This window comes from Cupressus sempervirens, chromosome 11 (assembly GCF_028749045.1).
Source record: "Cupressus sempervirens isolate cs-2001-9-10 chromosome 11, ASM2874904v1, whole genome shotgun sequence".
NCBI lineage: Eukaryota > Viridiplantae > Streptophyta > Pinopsida > Cupressales > Cupressaceae > Cupressus > Cupressus sempervirens.
The window spans coordinates 289,605,715-289,630,626 of record NC_143128.1 but is presented as its reverse complement, the minus strand read 5'-3'; the positions used below and the strand labels follow the sequence as shown (position 1 = coordinate 289,630,626).

Below are 24,912 nucleotides of genomic sequence, written 5' to 3'. Positions count from 1 at the left end.
ACTTTTTTTTTTTCAAATGAATATTCGTTCTTAAAATCTATTGAAAGAGGATGTTTATCTTTTAAATCTCAAGCTTGATTTCAATGCCCAATAGATTCTCATATTTAACTAATTTCTTATTCAAATACAATCCTCTAAAATAAACTCAACGAAGTATTCATCTAAGCCATGTATAGATATTTCTCAAACAAGAACAATATTGCATACCAGAAAAACAACACATGCAAAAGACACGGAGCAAACAGAAACTTGAAGAGTGAAACCCACTATACAATCAAGCCACGAGATCCTACCTAGATCTGATGCTAACCTCTGACAACTAGATGCAAATTCCTACTGCAAGCAAAATCTTTCAAGCCATATAAAATTCTTTTCTTTCCAAACCCTTCGAGTTGCTCTCCATAAACCTGTGTGTGCCTTGAAACTTGTGTCTGAAAAACTTGTGTCTCTAATAATGACCCAAAAACCCTCTAATATAAAATCTAATTACCTTTTAGGGTTTCTGTCACCACCAGTCTAAAATTATAATTATTTTATTTAATTAATTCTTTCATGCACAATTAATTTCCTTTTTAATTAAGACAAAAGAATTATTAAATTACTTTATTTAATTTTTCCACTCGACTTCTATTTAATTAATTTATAACTTTAATCTCATGTGCACTTTATAATAAAATATCTTAATCAAGTTCACATATTTTATCTTTTAAATTAATTTCTTATATTTTCATCTCATGCACGCATCATGCGAACTTAAATCTTTTTCATAATTTAATATCTTTTCACTTCTTAATTTATTTTTGAACATTTAATTTGATAAATATTTATTAACTTAAATAACAATAATATTTAGCATTTATTTAAAAATGAACTCTAAACATATTATTATTAAATTAAATAAATATTATTACGTTCTAAATTTAATCTTATAACTTTTATCTTCAAATTCAATTCTTTTTATTTAATTAATTTTTCAATTAATTAAATATAATTAAATATTAAAATGTTATAATAATTCTTCATTAAATTAAATCATTAATTTAATCTTTAAATTAGACTTAATTAATAGAAAATTCATCAAAGACTCACAAAACAACATACGCACAAAATACTCACGGGTTTTAAAAAGGGTAGACAGTCTGTTACGAGTCCTTGCAGGACAAGTATTTTAGGCTATGGCTAGGATTGGACCTGATCATTATCTTCCCATTCTCACCATTTGAGTATATTTAATTAGGCACGCTCATCCTGGCAATTCAGGGAAGTCAATGCCCGGTACCTGCATCCTGCATAAAAGACGAGCATTTACATGTATATAATATATCTAAACTAAACAAACAATGGCAAGGAGTGGTTCATCGTGTAGATCCCGACTAGCAGGTGACTACGACTCCCTCCCTTGACCACATCAAACACGTCAGACAGAAAGATAAAATAAACACGCACACCATACGCATGCACGTATGGGGTAAGTATCGTAAAAATCACAAGTCTAACATCAAATGCGTACATATAATAATGCATCTCTATCAATACAACATAATCATCATTAAAGACATCATGTTAACATTTTTATGAAAGAAACCACATTTACTAACTAGGATCATCAAAATATCATTAACAACACATGAATGAAATCAACTAAGCAATAATAACTGATACATTTGTAATCAAAGTCATGAATTAATATCATAGTATTATAAATCCAATATCTCTAAAACTAATCAATGCATAAAATTAGCCTAAGGAATTTGACAATGATAACAGAAATGCGATCTAGGGGCAGGCATTACAATAAGTTGAATAAATGGCACAATAGGTCTTTGTCTTTTGCTGGCAGATTGCAAGTCTGTCAAAAGATTCTTTCGTCATAATATTTACTATGCTTCGGCTTGGATGTTTAATGATTACCAAGTTATGGAAATTCAAAAAGTTATTAGGAAGTATCTCTAGTCAGATGGGAAAGGAAATAACAAGTCTCACTCTGTTACCTAGGTGGAGTTGGTGTCATGTTAAAAAGGTCTTTAGGGGCTTGGGGCTCAAAGACCTAAGACTAAGTGGTCTTGCTTTGGCCTCCAAATGGATCTTTCATGCTTTAGAGGGAGATGACCCTTGGAGAGTGCTAATTCGTAACAATATTGAAAGGGGTTATCCTAAGATTGCCAAATTCTGGAAAAATCTCCCCCTCACTGATCTTATTTGTAGTGAATTTCCTATCATTGTTCAAGGCTCGACTGTGTTCAAGTCCATCTAGAAGGCCTGGAACCATGTTAAGCAATTCATCAAGAATAAATACTTTTTGATGATAAGACCCTCCATGGTGAGAGGTCCATTTGGTGGAACCTTAAGCTCGGTAATAAGCCCCTTGCTCTTACCCAAGGCTATTTTGCAAAGAATTGGGCCAACCTTGGGATCAAACAGCTTACTGACATTTTTGAAAAAGATAGACTTATTCAGTGGGATGAGTTAAAGAGTAAATTTAATCTTCCCAATTCTCATAAGAGGATGTATAATATGATTGTCAAGGCCAGCAGGAATATTCCTACTGTTTGCCATGTTGATTCTAATAGTTATCTAAGAATCAAGTGGCTTGGTGGTATTATCATTTCCATGCTTAAAGCTAAGAACATTTACTCTATCATTAACAACAATGATGAAATTATCAATCATATTAATGATACTTGGTATGCTAATTTAGATGTTCCTTCCTGGAATAAGATTTTTGACAGTCTTTGAAAAAGTTCTATAGATCCTAAAATTAAATGTTTTAAATGGTTGCTTATTCTCAACAAGCTTCCTATTAGGAACTCTTTCTCTGATACTAACTTGTGCAACATTTGCAGAACCTCGAAAATGGGAAGACATATATTCTTTGAGTGCTCTTTTGCTAAAGAGGTTTGGTTGATGTTTGGCATTTCTATCCCTACTTCTTTCAATATTCTTGAAGTTATTACTAGTTTTATTTCTAATGCAAAAAAAGATGTTAACATGTTTTGGGATATTCTCTCAGCTAACATTTTGTGGCAAATTTGGAAGTGCATAAATGAAGAAAGTGCATAAATGAAGAAAGATTTCAAAATGTCCCCAGATTGCTTACTGAGTCTTTTCGAAGTCTCACATATTTCAAAAAATTTTGCAAATTCAAATAACTATGAAGGTCAACAAGGCTAAGTTCAAAAGATTGCTTAAGGATGGACATGCTACATTCTTTGCTAATGAAGTAAAAAATGGTTACTTCTGGAGGCTGCACCTAGACAATATCCACACTTTCAACCAAATGGTCAATCGCATCAGCAAGGAGATTAAAAGAAACCCACAGAATGCTACTGGTGAGATCCAGGATCAGAAGAACTTGGTTTGGATGGAAGGTACTATGGGTTGGACTGCGTGGGTGGACACCTTTGAAGATGTGCTACAATAGTTGCTATTTTATGATTCAATCTTGTTTTGTTATGCTCTGGTTGTATGTAGTTTTCGACTCTTTTGTTGTGTGAGGCTTGTCCTTTGATACCTTGACTTCGGTGGTCTTTGTTGTTTCCGTGATCTCCTTATGCTTAATACAAAAAAAAACTTATTATAATTTACTATTTATATATTTATTATATTTTACTATTTATATATTTATTATATTTTACTATTTACATATATATTAATAAAAATGAAAATGTGTTTATAAATTAGCTTCACTTTATTATAAGCTTATACAAGTGCTAGGAATGTAGATTCGTGACAGCGTTGTATTGCTTACCGAAGTAAATTGTGAGTCAACCCAAACAAACACAGCAAAACACTCGTGCGTTGTCCCATTGGAATTCACGTATTCGCTCTCTTGCGGCAAAAGCAACTCGTTCTGTCTTTCAAAAGTGGTGAGGCGTGCTTTCAATTTGACTAGAATAATAAGTTTTCCGGAACATTATCCTAATTTAAAACCCAAACTGAAAATTTGCCTCTTTGTCAACTACACGAAATTCTCCACCAGCAAAGCATTGACAGCTTTGTTTGCTCCTTCGGAGCAGCACCCGCTCCCATGAAATAATTAAACAATACAATGCACGTCTGGTGCTTAACCTCCAGGTAAAACAGAGCTGTCTTTTAGATGAGACCTTTCTTGTGGAATTTGCCAGGAACCCACCATTGCAAATTTGCATTCCTAATTGGCGCTTGTGACTGCCAGCGGTATGATCTCCCTCAAATGTTATCCTACAGCTGTGACTTCGCCGTCTCTGCCTATTTAAACTCCACCCTCCTCTGCTTCTTCCCACACAGCTCTTCCACCCTTCATTATACATTGAAACTTTCAAATCTTTCTTCCATTGCTAATAAATCCCGCTACAAATGGCTGTTTTAGGTTCTGAAAAGATTGTCATGTCCTTGGTGCTAATATGTTTGACGGCATTGTCCACTACAGGGGATGCCGCAGCTCGGCCCCTTTTCCCCTGGAGGAAGCTGTCTGCCCTGGTCGAAGAAAATCCTCTCGTTCTGCAATACCACAATGGCCCTCTCCTTACCACATCTCCCATTCTCAATCTTCATCTCATCTGGTACGGAAACTTCACTTCCGCCCAGCGTACCATTGTGGCCGACTTTGTGCAGTCTTTGGGAATGGAAAGCAGCAAGCAGCAGGGTTCTTCGCCCTCTGTTCTCACCTGGTGGAAAACGACAGAGGGCTACAGAGGATCTGCCCCTTCCACATTAATCCAAGCAGCTCAGCCATTGATTCGAAGGCTGGGGAAGCAGAAGCTGGACGAATCCTATTCTCTCGGGAAGTCCCTCAAACGAAGTGACATTCCCATCCTGGTGCATGATGCAATCAAATCCGGAGCTCTGCCTCCGCCATCAAGGAAGAACAATATTGGGGAGGTGGAGTTGTATCTGGTGCTCACGTCTGAGGATGTAATGGTGGAGAACTTCTGCAGCAGCTCTTGCGGATTCCATGACAGCAGCAAAGCAGGCCGGGACATTAATGAATACGCGTACGCGTGGGTGGGGAACTCGGCGACGCAGTGCCCGGGGCAGTGCGCATGGCCGTTTCATCAGCCAATTTACGGTCCGCAGAGCGCTCCTCTGCTTCCCCCCAACGGCGATGTGGGCGTCGACGGGATGATCATCAACATTGCCACTGTTTTGCCGGGAGCGGTGACGAATCCGTTCAAGTCGTGATACTTCCAGGGAGACGCCGCTGCTCCGCTGGAGGCGGTGTCAGCGTGTCCAGGCAAATATGGAAGCGGGTCTTATCCCGGTTACGCCGGTCAACTCTTGGTGGAAGAGACGACAGGGGCGAGCTACAATGCACACGGTTTCAACGGCCGCACGTTCCTCCTCCCAGTAATGTGGGATCCCACCTCACGATCCTGCAAGACATTGGTCTAAACAATTGTTCGCACAAGCTGCGCGATGCATCTACTGTTATAATTCTTTATTCATTCAATCTTTTAAATACTTCAATTATTTTTTACTCGACTGATCTAGCATGTGAGAAATATTTTGATCTAGCATATTGAGTTCAAGTCCACATCAATGTAATCTTATTTAAAGTAAATTTTCCAGTAGAAAACCCTAAAGGGTGCGTTAATCAAAGCTCAATATGAACCCAAAAAAAAATATTAATGTAAAACGGATTCATCTATTTAGGTTTCGTGACAAACTCAAGTAATGTAAAACGGATTCATCTATTTAGGTTTTGTGACAAACTCAAGATCTTGAACCATGGTTTCTTGTAAATACGGGGCACTACATATAGCATGAATTCTAAGGAGACAAGTGAATTGTTTAACAGATTTTCAATTAAATGTTGTTTAAGCATTTTGGCAATACAACAAGTGTTATATTTAAATATTGCAATCTAGTGTTTGACAAAATATTGTAAATACATGTCCTCCTCTTGTGTATGCTGATAGGATACATATACATAGGCTAAATATGTTGAAAGTTTAAACTAGTCTACATTTGTTACCTACAACATCCATGTGTGTCCATGTTGTGATTTTAGAGCACGATATGCATAGCTATCCAAGCATTGATGATTTCTATCACTGTTGTACTTAAACAAAACCTTGTAGACACATGCAAAATGTAAGACCATACAACCTATGGAATATTTAATAAAATGCCTTCAAGAAATGTATGTGAAATATTTGACACAATGACTTGAGAGATGTCTTCAGATTCTTTAATTTTAACTTATATTTGAGGCTACATGATCCATGTGATAGTTTGTATCATCATTCTATAATGCCACATATCATCGAAGTTATGATCGACATAAATGCTAGAGCAAAGGTGAAAAAATAAAATAAAAAACAATAGAGTAATAGGCAATAAAGTATATGAACCAGATAGTAACTTTACAAATTGAATGGGATTAATTCAGAATCTTGGAAGCAAGTTTGAAATACCACTTTCCAATTTCCCGATTAGATTATCAATAATTGCAATATCATCAATTGTAGAAGTTTTTTATGTTTGTAGTTTTTTCATCTAGCACAATTTTAACACTTTTGCCTTGGCTTGAATGCTAAGACATCCACCTCATCTATCAGTACGAGGTAGAAATTTTGGATTAGAGGCTCAATGAGAAATTAGGATAGTTATAGCATGTAAAACAATAAGGAAAGCCATATGACTAGGATAATTCCAGTTGAACTGTAGAGGTTATGGAAAGTACTTTTGAGCAGACCAAAATCATGCACCACTACTTCTTGGTTGCATTCTTGGAGAAGATTATGAGCTCTTTTAAAATCCAATGCTTATGTTACAAATCTCATGTGTTTCTTGCATCTGTTAAAGGAGAAAGTGCAATATATAGGGAGTTTATATAGTGAACGGCATTTATTTCCACTTACAATTTTATACATGTATTAATTATATCATGTTCTTAGTCTAGACTGTTTCGTGTTGGCTAATTGTATTCTTTTGTGTATATTTTATTAAATTAAGATTAAATCTAACAACCATTATTTTTCATGAACACTGCGTTTTAGAAATGAACCTAAACCAACCAAAAATATTACAAAGAAGTAATGAATTTAGTACAATTTTGAATTCATTCATATTTATATTTAATTTCTAAAATTTATAAATAAAATGATTTTAACAAGTTTTGAGTTCTAAGAATAGGTCTACAAAAAAAGAACAAAGAACAAATGTTATTTAAAGAAATAATTATTACTGAGGTTTTATATGATTTAAACACATTTCTAAACAATAATACACACATGCAACTAGAACACTGGACAATTCAAACATTGTACTTTAAAAAATTAATTTTCTTCATTGAGTATAATTTGTCACAATTAGAAATGATCAATTTTGAGTGTCAGGTTGCTACCACAACCAGCTACTGAAAGTTTTACATATCACAAGATCCTAACTACAAGTATACTTCTAGTTTCCCATATTTCTCAGTTGACCAACTATAAAAGGATAGACATTTTACAACAATTTCATTTGATTATCAAATTTTAGTTAAAGGAAGTATAAATGTGCTCTCCAAGTTGCTTATTCCTAAGCTAAGTCTAACTAGACTATGGTTATATAATTAAATCTTTTGAGAAAAAAAAAACTAAATTTTAAGGAACATTCCAATCACGAGTATTTTAATAAGAATTTTAAAGATTTTCAATCTTAAAATCATGTAAAAAGTGATTTAAGATTTCTTGCCCAAACAACATTTTCTAAAGGTAAGAACATTAAGCCTTAAAAATCACACACTTCTATCATTGAGGAAATATATACTTGCTAAGTAGACAATTCACTTTAGTATTGAATATAACAAAAAAGTATGGAGGAATGTGCTCATCCCTCCTTATACCCACAAGGCCCTAGAAAATATCTTTGCAATTCTTGTAGGAAGATTAGCCATCATTAGACTTGGACATTATTAGTCCTTGCCTATAAAACTAATGTTTTCATTAGAATCCCCTCCTATTAATTTGTCCAGTTAAAAAAAATCAAAGTTTTTATTTTTAAATTAATTTAGATTGATTTATTCTTATTTTCCTATTAGTCACTCTCAATTTTACTGGGGTTTATGTTATTTTTCCACTTTAGAAAATCAGAAAACTATGAACAAACAACATTAATTACATTTCATAGATGTCATCCCCACCTAACTCTATGGATGCACTCCAAGCTCTCTGATCAAATGTACAATTTCATTTAATGATGGAGAAGTGGCTATGCAAGGGAGGCTTTGCTTGTAAACTCATAAACTAATAATTTTGTCCACATTAAATTGACTTCAAAAGTTAATGATGGAGAAGTGGCTTTTCTTGTAAGCTCTCAGATCAATTTCATTTAATGATGGAGAAGTGGCTATGCAAGGGAGGCTTTTCTTGTAAACTCATAAACTAATAATTTTGTCCACATTAAATTGACTTCAAAAGTTAATAAAGTTAATTGACTTCACAACAATTGTCATGTTTAATCTCTGATGTTGTGTCACCATTTAACACTGTAAATAATCTAGAGTGGACTAAAAATATGAAACAAATGTACCTTTCATAAAGTTGTAAGATTATATAATGTACAATGTAATCTTGATGTAAAAAATATTAAAATAAAAACATTTCAAGCTTTTTTCTTTTTCAAGTTTTTATTCTTAAAGAGTAAATCAAAATAAAACACAATATTTTTAAAATTATTTTCATGTACTATACTGTTTAAAATAGATTTAATAAGTAAAAATGTTTTAAAAGTTTACTTAAATTTTTTCACTTGATTCTTTTTTATACTTAGATTTTTAAAAATAGTTTTTGAATTTAGTCAAATAACAAATTTAAATTATGATAATATTTGTATAATTATATTAATTGTTATTATATTGAACATGTAAAATAGTAATTTTAAAAATAATATTGTATTAAGTATTTAGCACTGACATTATATATATATATATATATATATATATATATATATATATATATATTCATTTTAATTTTATAAAATCTTTTTCACAATATTACAATAGTTAATAATAGCATGTAACACACAAATTTAGTAATTGTATCAACCTATTAAATTATAATGTGAAAGATAAACAGAAGAAAAAATAACATTTTCCTATAAAATACAATCTTCATTTAGAATCCTATAAATCATTCAACAATCTTTCTCTTGTTAGATACTTTTTTTCCATAATGCATATGTATAGGTTTTAACTTTACTTTACCTATGTGTTATAAAATCTATATGTATAAATTAGCTTTATTCTATGATATGTTTGGATAACTACTTTTTAACATTATTTTCTAATCATCTATTTCCATCTATTTTCCCCAATAGACAAATTCAAAAGAGCTCTCAAGTTATTATCTATTTATTATAATCATTTGATTTTAAATATTTATATAAAATCTCTCTCTGAAAATAGACTATGAATTATATATATATATATATATATATATATAATCTTTTTCACAATATCACAATAGTTAATAGTAGCATGTAATGTACAAATGATTGGTAATTTAGTAATTGTATCAACTTATTAAATTATAATGTGAAAGATAATCAGAAAAAAAAAAAAAAAATTTCCTATAAAATACAATCTTCATTTAGAGTCCTATAAATCATTCAACAATCTTTCTCTTGTCAAATACTTTTTTTCTATAATGCATATGTATAGGTTTTAACTTTACCTAACCTATGTGTTATAAAATCTATATGTTTAACATTAGCTTTATTCTATGATACGTTTGGATAACTACTTTTTTACATTATTTTCTAATAATCTATTTCCATCTATTTTCTCCAATAGATAGTCTTAAAAGAGCTCTTGTTATTATTTATTTATTATAATCATTTGATTTTAAATATATACAATCTCTCTCTCTCTCTAGAAAATAGGCTGTGAATTTTTTTGGTTAGGTTGGATGTATGGGTCCTCTTTGAGCTTTCTACAATAATGGTATCAATCACATATGGAGAGTTGCAATCTACTTCTTATTATTATTTATCTATCATAATCATTTGATTTTAAATATATACAATCTCTCTCTCTCTATAAAATAGGCTATGAATTTTTTTGATTAGGTTGGATGTATGAGTCCACTTTAGGCTTTCAACAATAATGGTATTGATCACATATGGAGAGTTGCAATCTACTTTGCAAATATTTTACTGACCTTTGCTGCAATGATAAGTAAATACAAACATCATAAAATAAATTGAATATCTCATTGTAGCACAAAATAGGCTTACCCATTCCTATAAAGCGTTCCTATGACATGAGTGCAAATAGTGTTTGTACGTTACATTTACTTTCACAATTTTAAATTGAATGCAGCTATTCTCCAAACAAATTGTATACTTGACCAATTTTCAAAAAATCGAAAATTTCATCGATTTGTCTAAAATTTTCAACATTTGATCTTCATGATCTATATAGTTTATAGTCGAAAACAACATAAAATTTAGAAAGAAATCACTACATTGTAAAAAAAGTTTTGACTTTATTTTATCTTTAGTGCATTTTATCTAAAGTTTACAAAAGAGATTACACTACACTCATTAACATTGGTTTTTAAAATTTTTAAATGCATTGCTCTTCTATAAAATTTATTTTAAAAAAAGAAATCGCCATTTTTAGGTGAAGATTTTGTTTTAGGTCCTAATTTCTACCCACGACTCAAATTTCGTTTAGAGCAAAGGCCTATCCATTAATCTCTCTTATAAATTCTGAAGATCATGCTATGTAAAGTGATTCTCATCTACAAGGAATTTATAGACCCATGAAAATACAACTTTGAAAAAATAAAAAATAAAGAATAATATTATTAAACTAGTGTGCACTCTAACATATACAGAAAACCTTCGGCACCGCAATGCTTTCTCAGACCAGTGTGCTGCAGGACTTAGTTGCAGGATCCCACATGGCTGGCAATAAAAACTGACGCCCATTTAATCCATGCGCATTATAACTCGCCCCCGTTGTTTTGTCCACCAAAACCTCCCCTGGGTAACCCGGGTACGCCCCTTTCCCGTAAATTCCCGCGCAAGCGGACACGGCCTCCAGCGGAGCAGCGGCGTCCCCTTGGAAATACCCCGTATTAAACGGGTTCGTCACCGCTCCGGCCAAAACAGTCGCGATATTGATGATCATTCCGTCGATGCCCACGTCAGCATTGGGGGGCACCAAAGGAGGGGTCTGAGGCCCATAGAGCGGCTGATGAAAGGGCCACGCACACTGCCCCGGGCACTGACTTACCGCGTTACCCACCCACGCGTACACCAGCCGGGACCCTCTCGTCTTCTCGTGGTATCCGCATGAGCTCACGCAGAACCTCTCCACTGCCACGTCATCGGACGTCAGTACCAAATATACCGCGTTTGTATTCCTCGCAGGCGGCGGCAGAGCTCTGGATTTGATGGCGCTCTGAACCAGTGCGGCGATGTCCGTCCTCTTCAACAACTTCCCCAGGGAATAAGAACCGTCCATCTTCTGCTTCCCAAGCCTTGCACTACTCAGAGCCGCCTTATTAGAGGCGGCGCCTTTGTATTTTGCAGTAGTCTTCCACCACGTGGAAACAGAGGGCTGCTTGTCTGTCCCCTGCAATTTAGCGGCTAGAGACTGCAAATAGTCCGCCACGATGGACCGCTGAACGGGGCTAAATTTGCCATACCAGATGACATGAACATCGATGATCTTTGCGTTGAGCAGGGGTCCTTTATGATAAGTCAGAACCAGTGGCGGCTCCTCCACCAATGCAGCATCAGCGCCAATTCTACACAGTTGTATAGCAAATACCAGGACTAATACCCTAACACTAAGATGCCACAGATCAGACATTTTTTCCTAAACCACAATGTGTATTTGAAGTGGATTCTAAATATCGCCAATGTGAGTTAATACACCAAACTAGCTCTTCGATGATGTGTTATGTTAATGGATTTGATCTTATATAGGGGCTTCGGCTCAAATGGAAACAGGTGAACACTCGTTGTACATAGTTTGGAAGCTTCCATATTGCTTCTACAGCACGCGTTGGCTTCCATTATTAATCAAGACCTTTGATGCTTCTTCGAGAAGTCTCCGAAAAACGCGGTACACGTATTGACAATTGTTCACACGCATGTCGACATCCCGCCGCCTCTCCACTCGAAGCTTTACAAAACGGAATATTGAAAACAATTAAAACTCGTTTTTGTAAGTGAAAATGCTTGCATTTTAAATCAATTTACGGCACACTCTTTAGCAGACAGTAATCGCGGCTTATGCCGCTTGTATTATTGTTGCCCCTTGCTTTGATTACAAATTTTGGTTTTGCTTTGATTACAAATTTAATATCACCTTGTTGTCTAATAAATGTTTTATTACTTTATGTCCAAAACGTGTGAACAAAAGTACAAAAGTCGCAAATTGGAAATGTTTTATCTACGAAAGTCATCGTCAGCATTTTACATATCGCACAATGCATTAAAAAGCTGTTCCTCGTCTCAGTTGTCATTAACTTTTGAGTCGACAATAGGGTGTAGATTTTCCCACTGAAACGAGTATGTGAACCCACGCGGGGTAATTTTTGGGGAGTTTGTAAGAGTAAGATCCCGCTGTATTCGTAACATTGTGATCATGGACCCATTATCTTATAGTCTTACTTCTTGTTTGACGACTTCGCGTGTTTAGCCACGTACTCTTTGTGCATTCCACGTCATCCCGTGCTGTAATTCTGGATGCCGAATACATTGCCAGCTGTGACACAATACCCCTTCTATAACGCGTGGGAAACAGGGAAGTATGGTGCTGGCTAATCTCTACATAAAATGTACTAAAGACAAAAAAGTTTAAATGTGGATTTTTTCATATTCATGAAAACATGATGAAATTTTTTCAAAAATTTGGTTGTTTTCGATCACAAAATATACAAATTGTGAAGGTCAAATGCTGAAAATTTCAAAAAAAATTCATTGTGTTTTCATTTTTTTGAAATTTAGTCAATGGTGCAATTTGTAGGGAGGATAGCAAGGAGGAGGATGCAAGGAGGAGGATGCAGATGCTTGATTAATTATATTTGTGGATGGAAGTCTCGTGCTCATAAAAAGTGAAAACTTAGGTTAATAGACCCATTTAAATTTATTTATTTATGATTTAACGTATGCTAATGGCATTGGCAAATAATACATCTAATAAATAGAATTATTGTGTTTCAATTATTAAATTGTTTATTTATTATAATATTTTATTAATGACTTGTATAGACTATATAATTTTAACATTAAAATTGTTAATCATAAACAATAAAAATTTAAATTATTACTAAATTTGTAATTAATACTTTAGTAAGATTCTTTTTAACTAAAGTTGATAATTAATTTCTAATTTAAATAATTAGCTACATGTATTATATAATTCAATTGAGGTTACTATTCAATCGAAGGATATGATTAGAATTGAACTTAATTAGATTAATTTTATAGTTCAATTAGTATTTTTGTTCACTTAGAATTATGGTTATAGTTGTAGTATCTCATCCATTTGATTTATGTAAGTCATCCTAATGGATGCAACCTTGATGATATTGTTTCATAAGTGATCATGATTAGGACCCGTGAGTGGTCTATACCCTTGGGGTGATTTGATTATATTTTTGCATTAACTGGTTGATTATACTTAGCCTGATTATGAGATTATGATGTGTTAGATGGTTTCATTGAAGTTTGTGTCAGTAGTTTCATGGATAGATAAGGTGTCACGTTGTTGTTTTGTGATTACCCTAAGATAGATGCAATGATTGCATTGTGTATTATTGTCTTGTTGCACTTGACTAGGTTCCCGCAACAGTGTTTACTCATGTGTGATGTTGAATTATTTGTTTATGGATGTTTAATGGACCTTATTTGATTCTAGTGATGTGCTTGTGCTACTAATATTTATATAATTCTTGTAGTGAACTTTTATTATGATACAAATGAATGATTTATAGATTATTTTAATGAAATTAATTAAATGGTTATTTACACAACTTCACACATTGTTGCACCAACTATATTATTATCATGCATTTACATGTGATTGGGTTTTTAATTGTCCAAGACTTATATCCCTTGCAATAGCATGTGAAGTTAGTGATTTGGTTGTTCATAGTGACCTAATGTCATCCTTGTATGGGTGAAGTATCTGTGTTAATTAAAATAATAAACCCTCTGATTAATTGGTAAAAGTTGGATTCATTGCACATTTGTGATTAGACCTATGAGCATGCATATCCATTTAGGAACCCGCAATGGTCGCAAAAGTTACTAATTATTCTAATTTAATGGTTTAATGAGAATTTTATATTTGATTTAATTTATTTTAATTTATCAACTAATTTGTCATAATTGAATTCTAAGCAATTGGAATCACCAGATTTATTTGGGTAAGGAAGTTAATTAGATTATTGTAAATTTTAAACAACCTAATATATCACTTTGTAAAAGTCCAAGTATTGGCTAAAAGTGAGTAAATTCTCACTTCTCACATTTTAATTTAGGATTTTTGAAGCAAATCTTCTAAAACCCCTTGTAAGCTTTTTAGTGTTTTGCTTGTTGGGTTGGTTGTGATAGCTGCAAGAATAGGCTAGTTGAATTTAGAATGGGAAACTAATTTTTTTTGAGCATTTTGTCAAGGTGCCTTCATTATTTTCTAGCCCCAGTTCCCATTTCTACCCTTTTGGCTATGAGGTAGGGCTTTTCTATTTTATTAGTTTTGACCCATTTTATCTTCTATTTTTTACTACTTTACAATGAGAGGTTGAGAACTAGCGCTTCCCTCTGTTTTCATGTGTTTATTTGGCCCAGTTGGGAATATGTGAGCAAATTGGGGTTTTTGACTTTGGAATTTATAAGTTTTAAACCATTATGCTAGTTCCTTTTTCATATGAGCTTGGAACTTGATTTTTATTTTAGTTTTGGATGTTTGTCAACCATTTAAATAATGGGGCTTTAATTCTATAATTTTCAACAATGTTAATTTTTAGCGATTTTCACATCGCCTCATTTTGTGTGCCGCACAATTTTCTTGTGTATTTCTTGGCACTTGTCTTAGTCATGGATTTGGAATGTATGTTGGGTTTCCAATCTAACCATAACTTTACTTTACCATAATTGGGATTCATGTAGAATTTGTACTCCCAAATATAGGTCAGTTGTGTGTGATTGTTGTATTTGTACATTTATTGCATTTATCATATCCAACCACTGCATTAGTGTTATGTGATTGCATTCATAAAGTTGGTTGTTCCCACACATGAGCATATGTGTGCGCTCATGATGGGATCTTGTAAGACCTGAACTCCCAGATATAGGCTGGTTGACGGGTTGTTCATTTTGGGGTTGTTTAATATATCCAAACATATCTAACTTATGATTTAAATAAAAGTTATAATCATCATTTGGTTCTAAAAATTGAGATGTCTCAAACTAATGAAATACAAGTGCACAAAGATAGGGGACCAAAAAGGTGCCAAATTCTTTTTTGGTCCCCAAAAAGAAATAGTGTGTGTGCCTTATGGATTTGATTGTCTAATCCTTAGGTTTGGAAAATTGTAAACATGTTGTGTATGTTCTACATTGCATGAGCTGTTTAAAAACAAGAAAAGGGTAAAATAAAAAAAACCTTCTAAATAGGATGCAAACTAAAAATTAAATAGGCCCTAGCATACCAATTTCAACATCGGGACCATAGTACAAATCTCCAGATTGTCATCATGAGATGAAATTTAACAGGGTGAGAGTATGTGGACCAAAGAATAATTGTGTCAAGTGTCATCTCTCAGTTAGATGTTTTTTTCAATTTTTAAAGCTAATTCATAGGCCTTTCAACACAAAAGTCATAATTTTACAAAAATATGAGAAATGAGTTTTGAACAATAAATCAGTGATCAATTTTGATTTCTTTCAGAGTAAGATGTCATTGGAATAGTTTTTTGGGATCAGTTGATTAAATTTGAATTTTTTTAGCCATGTCACCCTATGACCAACATTGCTTCATCATACTTTTGGTGCCAAAAGGGAAAAATAATATTATTGCTTATTTTATTTTGGTCTAGTCAATAAGATTAAGAAGCATGCATTCAACTCAATGAGTGTATTCAACAGGAACAATGTTGTACTTAAAAGGTTCATTCTACTTATCAAAGGGTATTAATTTGGATCATTTTTCTTTTGGAACTAAAAGACTTAAATAGGTTTGCCCCTTAAGAAAGTATGGCAAGCCAAATGAGATCATTTATGTGCTAAAGATTGTTATATATTCTCAAAATTTGCATTGATGTGCATGTTATTATCATTAGTCCTACTAAGATTTATAGAGAAACTACCTTATAAATGAGCAAAGTGAAGTCAAAGGGTCTTTCAAACTATTTTTGCATTAGATGCAAGGTGGTTTCATATTAGTAGAATTTTTTAAGGGTCATTTTGGCCACTGCTAGAGGACACAAATATATATATGAAATATTACGTTTTAAATTGTCCACACTAGCATCTTGTGAGGGCAGAAATGTTTATGAAGCAACCAAACACTACTGAATCCCATTATTTTTTGTGTGTGGGTTGCATTTCAAAGGAGGATGCTTACAAAATTGTGGAGCAGGTATGCCTATATAACATGAATGTGAGTGTGAAGGCCAAAAGTTAAGATAAATACAATCAAGTATATTGCCAAGTGTTTTCAATCAAGATAGCTTGATTCATAGGTTCGTCTTGTTAGAATTAACCTCAGATAGAAATAAAAGTTACATGCAAATATAACCAATACCAGAAAATAGTAGATCGCACATAAGAGAACACAAGACACCAAGATTTAACATGGTTAACCCAATCCCTAGGTTATGTACAGTGATTACAACTTGATTACAATCTATAATCCCTTACAGCTCAATATAGCTGCAAGAAGCAATATTTGCATCACACCTTATGAAAAATCCCTAACTCTAAGCCTTTTTATAAAGGTTTTTTGTCACTTGCAAAATTAGGGCTAGAATAATATAAAAATACCTATGGCACTACCCCCAAACTCCTGTAGAAATAATCTAGAGGGAAACTGCGTTGAATAAACCTTTGAGTCTGATTAGGCTTCAGATCACAAAATTCTCCCACTTGGAGACTAATCAGACTCCACAACAATAACCTCCCACTTGGAGGGTAAAAGTACAAAGTTGTGCCACCTTTGAGGCTGACTTATCAGAATGACTAATTTTGAGTATTTTTATCAAAAAATAAATTTTGTTCAAATATATGATCTGGATAAATTCATTGTAGCTAAATTATATATGGTCTCACACTTTTCCAATTGAAAATGTCAATTAAATTCATATTTTACACTAGTTTGTATCCAATTACTAAAGAACTCAAAATATTTTAGAAAAGTAGTGTTTCAATAAATCTTACTATTTTTTTATTATATTATTTTAATAACATATAAACACTATTTTATAGAGCTCAAAGTCAAGAATATTCTCATATAGAGTTTATAGTGTTTTAATTAGATATAGTATATTTTAATTAATAAATTCTACAAGAATGCATTTTAACACTCGAAAAGATGTCAATTTTGAGAAAGGAAAAAAATATTAAATCATATATTAAAATAAAATAAAATTATATGGCGTTCTAGAAGAGAGAATGCTCTTTTAGAATGTATAATTTTTCTTCTGGTTAAAATAGATTTATTTTGAAAAATATGGTGGGAGATGAAAACTATCGACTTCAGGTGAGTTAAAATTTGAATCATTATAAAAGAGAAAATATAGGTCTAAGGAGAATTTTTATTTTTGATTGTTCTAGCTATATATGTCATTTATAACATAGTCTAAAATCAAAGAGAAATAAGTTTATTTTCATATAGTTTTGTGGTGGGAACTAGATCCTTGATTTTCAACATTTTTCAGTGGTAAAAACATTATCTATAAAAATTAGGAAAACATATCAATTATTACTCCAAATAATTATTTAAAATTATAATCCTGGACTTTATCCATTTCTACACATTTCATTAATTTAATTCATTTTCAAATTCAATATAATAATGCCAATTTTATGTCATTGAAGGTGACATATCATACTTTTGTTAGCCTTTTCCTTTACAAAAGGGTGACGCAGGTTTGTGCATTCACCTTGGAGGCTAATCATAGCACTGTTAAACTTGTAGCTCCCACTAGAATATCAAACCACCCTGGACTTTATTGTTCTTTTATTTTGTTCAATCTATAAAACCAACTGAAGCTAAAAAGGAGTTCAACTTCTCCCTTATCACTACCTCTGTAAACAGATTTGTTGGATTGTCATTTGTATGTATGTTCTCTAGCTTTAACTACCCATCATCCAAAACTAACTGAATGAAATGGCACCACAACTAAATGTGTTTTGTTTTTGGATGCAGAGCTAAATTCTTTGCAAGATGAATGACACTCTGGCTATATGTGAACAAATAATTATCCCTCTATGGATGTCCCAACTCATTCATAAAGAACTAAAGCCATATCATCTCCTTGGCTTCCTTTGTAGCAGCAACATACTCTACCTCTATAGTGGATAAAGCATTAACCTTTTGTAACCTAGAAACCCAGCTCACTGCTGCCCCACCAAAAATAAATACATAACCTATCTAGTACTCCGCTTGGTATCAATATCTCTTACAAAATATAAGTCAACATAGCCTTGTAAACTATTAGTAGAGCCCCCAAAGTGTAGACACTTATTATATGTTTCTGTCAAATATATGAGAATCCATTTTGTTGCATTCTAATGCTCAATTCTTGGATGACTCATAAACCTACTAACAACTCCCACTGCATGTGCAATATCTAGCCTTGTACATACTATAGCATACATAAAAATTTCTATAGTTGAAGCATAAGGTACCTTAGACATCTTATCCTCCTTTTCTTGTGTCTTTGGGCACATCTCCTTAATCAACTTCAAATGACTAGCTAAAGGTGTGTTGATAGCTTTAGCATTCTCCATAGAGAAACGTTGCAACACCTTCTCAATATAATCAACTCGAGATAAATTCAATTTTTTGTTCTTTCTATCTCTAAAAATTTTCATACTAAGGATTTATTTTTCTACCCCCAAATCCTTCATAGCAAATGCATGTGCTAATTAGCTTTCCAGCCCCTTAATATGATCAATGTTAGACCTAGCTACAAGCATATCATCAACATATAAACATAAAATAATGTAGTTGGCATCATCCAACCTCTTAAAATAAACACAATGATCCAAATGACACCTACTATATCCATGCTCATGCATAAACCTGCCAAATTTCAGATACCATTGCCAAGGTGCTTGTTTCAAGCCATATAAACTTATCCTCAATCTGCACACTAAGTTCTCCTTAACTTTGACCTCAAATCCCTGTGGCTATGCCATATATATCTCTTCATCCAAATCACCATGAAGGTTCAAGGTTGTTTTAACATCAAGTTGCTCCAAATGCAAATCTTCTATAGCCACAATACTTAAAATAGTGTGAATAAAAGTTGTTTTAACAACAAGAAAGAATATCTCATCAAAATCAATGCCTTTTTTCTATGCAAATCCTTTTACCACTAACTTGGCTTTAAATATTTTCTTACCTCCATCCTCTTCTTTTAACTTGTAAACCCATTTATTCTATAAATCCTTTTCACCTGCAAGCAACTTGCATAAAGCCCAATTCTTATTTGTCAACAAAGAGTCCATTTCTTCTTTCATCGTAGACTCCCACTGAATCTTTGTATCCACCTTCATAACTTCATCATAACACTCAAGATCACTACCATTAGTAAGCAAAATAGAATAAAAGGAAGCATAAAATATTTTTGGAGGTCTACTTAGCCTTGTTGACCGTCTAACATTCACTGGAGTGCGTTGTATTTATTGTTGCGATTGTTGCACATCATGAGGGATTGTTGGAATATCAACTTTTGGAGTATCATCCAACACTACATAATCATATTCTTTCTTCTCATGTTGCTACAACAGATCTTTGTACAACACTTTCTCATTGAATATGACATCCCTTCTTCTTACAATTTTATGATTTTCAAAATCTGAAAGCCTATAACCAAATTTATTAATGCCATATCCAACAAATACACATTTCTTTGACTTAGCTTCTAGCTTGGTTCTATTTTTCAAAATCTATATGAGTAGATGCTTCACAACCGAAGGTCTTGAGAAAAGAATAACTCACCTTCTTACTTGTCCATGCTTCTTCTGGAATACCACAACCCAAAGGAGTAGAGGGAGCTCTATTAATCAAATATAAAGAATTATTGATAGCCTCCACCCACATGTTTAAGGGAAACCTTGCATACAACCTCATGCTTCTTGCATGCCCATTATAGTCCTGTTCATGTGTTCAGCCACTCCATTTTTCTTTGGAGTCCTTGGAATAATTTTTTGTCTATGAATTCCATTAGCAGGGTAATAATCTTCAAATTCATGACTGCAATACTCACCACTATTATCAAATATATGACATTTTAGTTTCTTTCAAGTCTCATTTTTAAGCAAGCATTTCCATTCTTAAAAGTTTGAAATACTTTAGGTTTTTGTCTAAGGAAATTAACCCATTATTTTCTACTTGCATCATCAATAAATGTAACATAATAATGAGAGCCACTAAGGGAAGATACCTGATCTGGTCCCCATACATTTGTATGCACGAGCTCTAATTTCTCACTTTTATTTTCCTTCCCAGTCTTCACAAAACTCACTCTCTCTTTTTTTCATACATACAACTTTCACAAAAATCCATATTAACACATTTCAGACCTAGTAAAACTTACTCTGAATGAAATAATTTCATACCTTTCTCACTCATGTACCCAAATCAATTGTGACATAACATTATACATCAGAATCTACAACAACTATTTGTTCTCCCTGCTCAACTGCAGCAACTGTTCCTGAACATTAATTTTTCTCTAAAAAAATCAAAGTAGAAGGAACAATATGACCTGAACAAATATATAAGGTGCCTACTTTCACACCTTTTGCCAATATGAGGGAACTTTTTGACACCTTCTAATTTTTATCATTAAAAGTAACTACACAACCCTCATCATCGAGTTGCCCTACTAAAATTAAATTCCTACTCAGCCTTGGAACATGTCTTACCTCATATAGTAGCCAATGATTCCCATTCTATAACTTAATCTTAACTTTTCCCTTTCCAACAATTTTACAAGGTTCATTATACCCCAAATAAACAAGCCCAAAATCCCCTTGGACATAATCAATAAAATATCCTCTACGAGGTGTAGTATGAAATGAAACACCAGCCTAAAACCCATGACTCATCAACACTTTCTAAAGACAGAAGCAAAGCATCCTCTTCAGATTTATTACTTACCACATTTAACTCTTTGTTCCCTTTTAGTTTTTCTCCTTCATTGTTCTTTATAGTTCAATAATCTTTCTTCTTATGCCCTACTTTACAAAAGTACCAACAATCTCATAGTCCTCTGGATTGAGACCTCTTCCCGTTTCACTTTCCTCTTGATTTTTTAATATTTTTGGTATTATTTCCTCTCTTGGTCATTCTACCTCTACTTTATGCTTTCAAAACAATTCCTAATGTAGATCCACTTGAGGTTTTCTTACGAGTTTCCTCACTCAAAATAACACCGACCACATCATCATATTTTAGGGTATTAGATCTAGAAACAGAATTACTCACAATCATTACCAAACCATTCCATCTTTTAGGCAAAGAACACAAAATCAAGAGAGCCCTAATTTCTTCATCAAAATTAATAGCCTAGAACATAATTGACTAGTGACAATATTAAACTCATTTAAATGATCTGCAATAGATCCACCTTTTGTCATTTTCATATTAAATAAGTGCTTCATGATAAACACCTTATTTGAAGCAGAGTGGGGTATGTGCAAGATCGTGGTCAACCAAACTATGGCCTTAAGTAGCAGTGAAAAATTAGCAAATTAGGGTTATGTCAACTTGACACATATTTTTAAAGTGGTTTTGGACTTTATATCAAAAACTTGTAAGAAAATAATCTAGAGAAAATTGAATCTAATTTCTAAACTACTAGGCCTTATCTAGAGTAAACTTTATTTGATTGGTCAAAATTTTGGATTTTAATGCAGTACTACAAAAATTTCAAGGCAAAAATAAAAAGTAGGTGTATGTCTGACCACCTTAATCAAAATCAAATGATAATATTTTTTAAATATAATTATAGATATAAAAAGTAGACTCATTCCCAAATGTGACGCATATTTTTGAGATTTTTTATTCCAAATAAATAATTAGTTATCAATTTTATACTATATTATTTTCAGAATTTAAAAACTCTTGTGTCTAACCACCTTAACTAGTTCAAAAAAATTCAAAATTAAATTTTATTTTTTTCTAAAACTAGTCAAAGCATACAATGTGACACATCTTTTGGATTTCACAAATCGTATATTGTTTGAAAGTTATAGTTATTTTTCAATCAGTATGTCAATCAACACTTTGTAGCTAACTCCATTAGAAAATAAGTAATAATTACTTACTTAACTCATAACTTGATAGACATTATATTGATGGAAAGCTTAGAACATTCTCAAGAAACCCTTTTCGTTTCATCAAATCTGGATGAAAAAAGTTGTCAACTACATTGTCAAAGTCAGAAATACACAACACACCAAAAGCATGTTTTTGAAACTTTTTGGCATTGACCATGGAGGGTTGGTATCTAAAGGAAAACCAAGCCTAATCAGGTACCCATTCCCAAATTGGGTATCCGTTCCCAAATTGGATACCCGTTCTCAAATCAGATACCCGTTCTCAAATCAGATACCCTTTTTTTAAATTTTTTTTTTTTAAAATCCTTTTATAATAGTATGACCCCTTTTTTGGATACTTAATATATTTTTAAAATGCTTTAGGACCCTTAATCATACATATAATAGTTCCAAAGGATCAAAAGGGGTCATAGCGTACCTTTTGACACTTTTTAACCCATTCAATCACAACATGTGTACTTATGGTTCCTAGGACCCCTAACCACATAAATGATGCCATCTAATGGCTCAGAATGTCTTTAAAATATCCTATGACCCTTTTTGACCCATTTGATGATATTATGTGTGCTTAGGGGTCATAAGATGCTTTATTACCCCTTTTGACTCATTCGTACACATACTATATATTCCTAAGACCCCAAGGAATGTATTTTCTTATTTAATGATTCAGAAGGGATCATAGGAAAATTTATAATCCCATTCAACCCATTCAAACACTTAATGTATGCCCCTAGGGGTCCTAAGACCCCTTTCGACCCATATAAATAATTATAATATGTCCCTAGGGGTCATAGGTCTTCAAGATACATATGTTATCATGAGATGTGTTGAAGGGGGTCATAGGTTATCTTATGACCTTTTCGACCTAGATACATGATTATAATATGTTCTTAGGGAACTGGGACCTCTTGAGACATATGTAGTCATGAAACATGTCGAAAGGGATCATAGGTTATTCTATGACCCCTTTTGATCCATATAAATTATTATAATATGTCCTTAGGGATCTTGGGACCCCTGGAGACATGTTGTAATGAAATGTGTTGAAAGGAGTCATCGATTTTCTTTTGACTCCTTTCAACCCATATAAATGATTATAATATGTTCCTAGGAATCCTAAGACCTCTAGGGACGTATGTTGTAATGAAATATTTCGAAAGGGGTCATAAGGTTATCCTATGACTCCTTTCAACCCATATAAATAATTATAATATGTCCATAGGGTTCCTAGAAACCCTAGAGACATATGTTGCAATGAAACGTGTCAAAATGGGTCATAGGATACCCCTTTTGACCCATATAAATGATTCTAATATGTCCCTAAGGGTCTTGGGACCCCTAGAGATATATGTTGTCATAAGATGTGTCAAAAGGGGACATAGGTTATCCTATGACCCCTTTTGACCCATATAAATGGTTATAATATATTTCTAGGGTCTTGGGACCCTTAGAGACATATGTTGTCATAAAATGTTTCAAAAGGGGTCATAGGTTATCTTATGACCCCTTTCGACCCATATAAATAATTCTAATATGTCCCTCGGGGTCCTAGGACCCCTCAAGACATATGTTGTAATGAAATGTGTCAAAAGGGGTCATAGTTTTTCCTATGACCCCTTTCGACCCATATAAATGATTATAATATGTACATAGGGGTCCTGGGACCCCTAGAGACATATGTTGTAATGAAATGTGTGGAAAAGGGTCATAGGTTATCTGATGACTCCTTTTGACCCATATAAGTGATTATAATATGTCCGTAGGGGTCTTGGGACCCCCAGAGGTATATGTTGTAATTAAATGTATCGAAAGACCTTTGACCCCTTTTGATCCATATAAATGATTATAATATGTCCCTAGGGTCATGAGAACCCTATAAACATATGTTGTAATGAAATGTTTTGAAAGGGATTATAGGTTATCCCATGGTCCCTTTCAACCAATATAATGATTATAATATGTTCCTAAGAGTCTTTGGACCCCTAGAGACATATGTTGTCATGAAACATGTCGAAAGGAGTCATAAGGTTATCCTATGACTCTTTTCGACCCATATAAATTATTATAATATGTCCCTAGGGGTCCTAAAACCCCTAAAGACATATGTTGTAATGAAATATGTTGAAATGGGTCGTAGGTTATACTATGACCCCTTTCAAACCATAGAAATGATTATAATATGTCCCCAAAGGTCCTATGATCTCTCAAGATATTTGTTGTAATGAAAAATGTCGAAAAGGGTCATAGGTTATCCTGTGACCCATTTCAACCCATATAAATGATTCTAATATGTCCCTAGGGGTCCTGGGACCCCTAGAGACATATGTTGTGATGAAATGTGTCGAAAGGGGACATAAGTTTTCCTATGACCCATTTCAACCCATATATATGATTATAATATGTCTCTAGGGG

At 33.2% G+C, this 24,912-nt stretch overlaps 1 protein-coding gene and 1 pseudogene across 1 annotated transcript; one reads left to right on the top strand and one right to left on the bottom strand.

Moving 5' to 3' along the window:
- The first annotated feature begins 4,095 nt into the window (after positions 1–4,095).
- LOC149529249 (protein EXORDIUM-like 2 pseudogene) lies at positions 4,096–5,583 on the top strand (annotated as a pseudogene).
- A 5,160-nt stretch (positions 5,584–10,743) lies between these two features.
- Positions 10,744–11,930, bottom strand: LOC149529248 (protein EXORDIUM-like 2). The gene has a single exon (XM_089809938.1). It carries the CDS (start codon positions 11,786–11,788, stop codon positions 10,832–10,834), a length of 957 nt encoding a protein of 318 aa, XP_089666064.1. The 5' UTR covers positions 11,789–11,930; the 3' UTR covers positions 10,744–10,831.
- Positions 11,931–24,912: the final 12,982 nt, after the last annotated feature.

Excerpts from the sequence above, each read along its gene's own strand:
- LOC149529248 (XM_089809938.1), bottom strand. The coding sequence starts at position 11,788 with ATGTCTGATCTGTGGCATCTTAGTGTTAGGGTATTAGTCCTGGTATTT.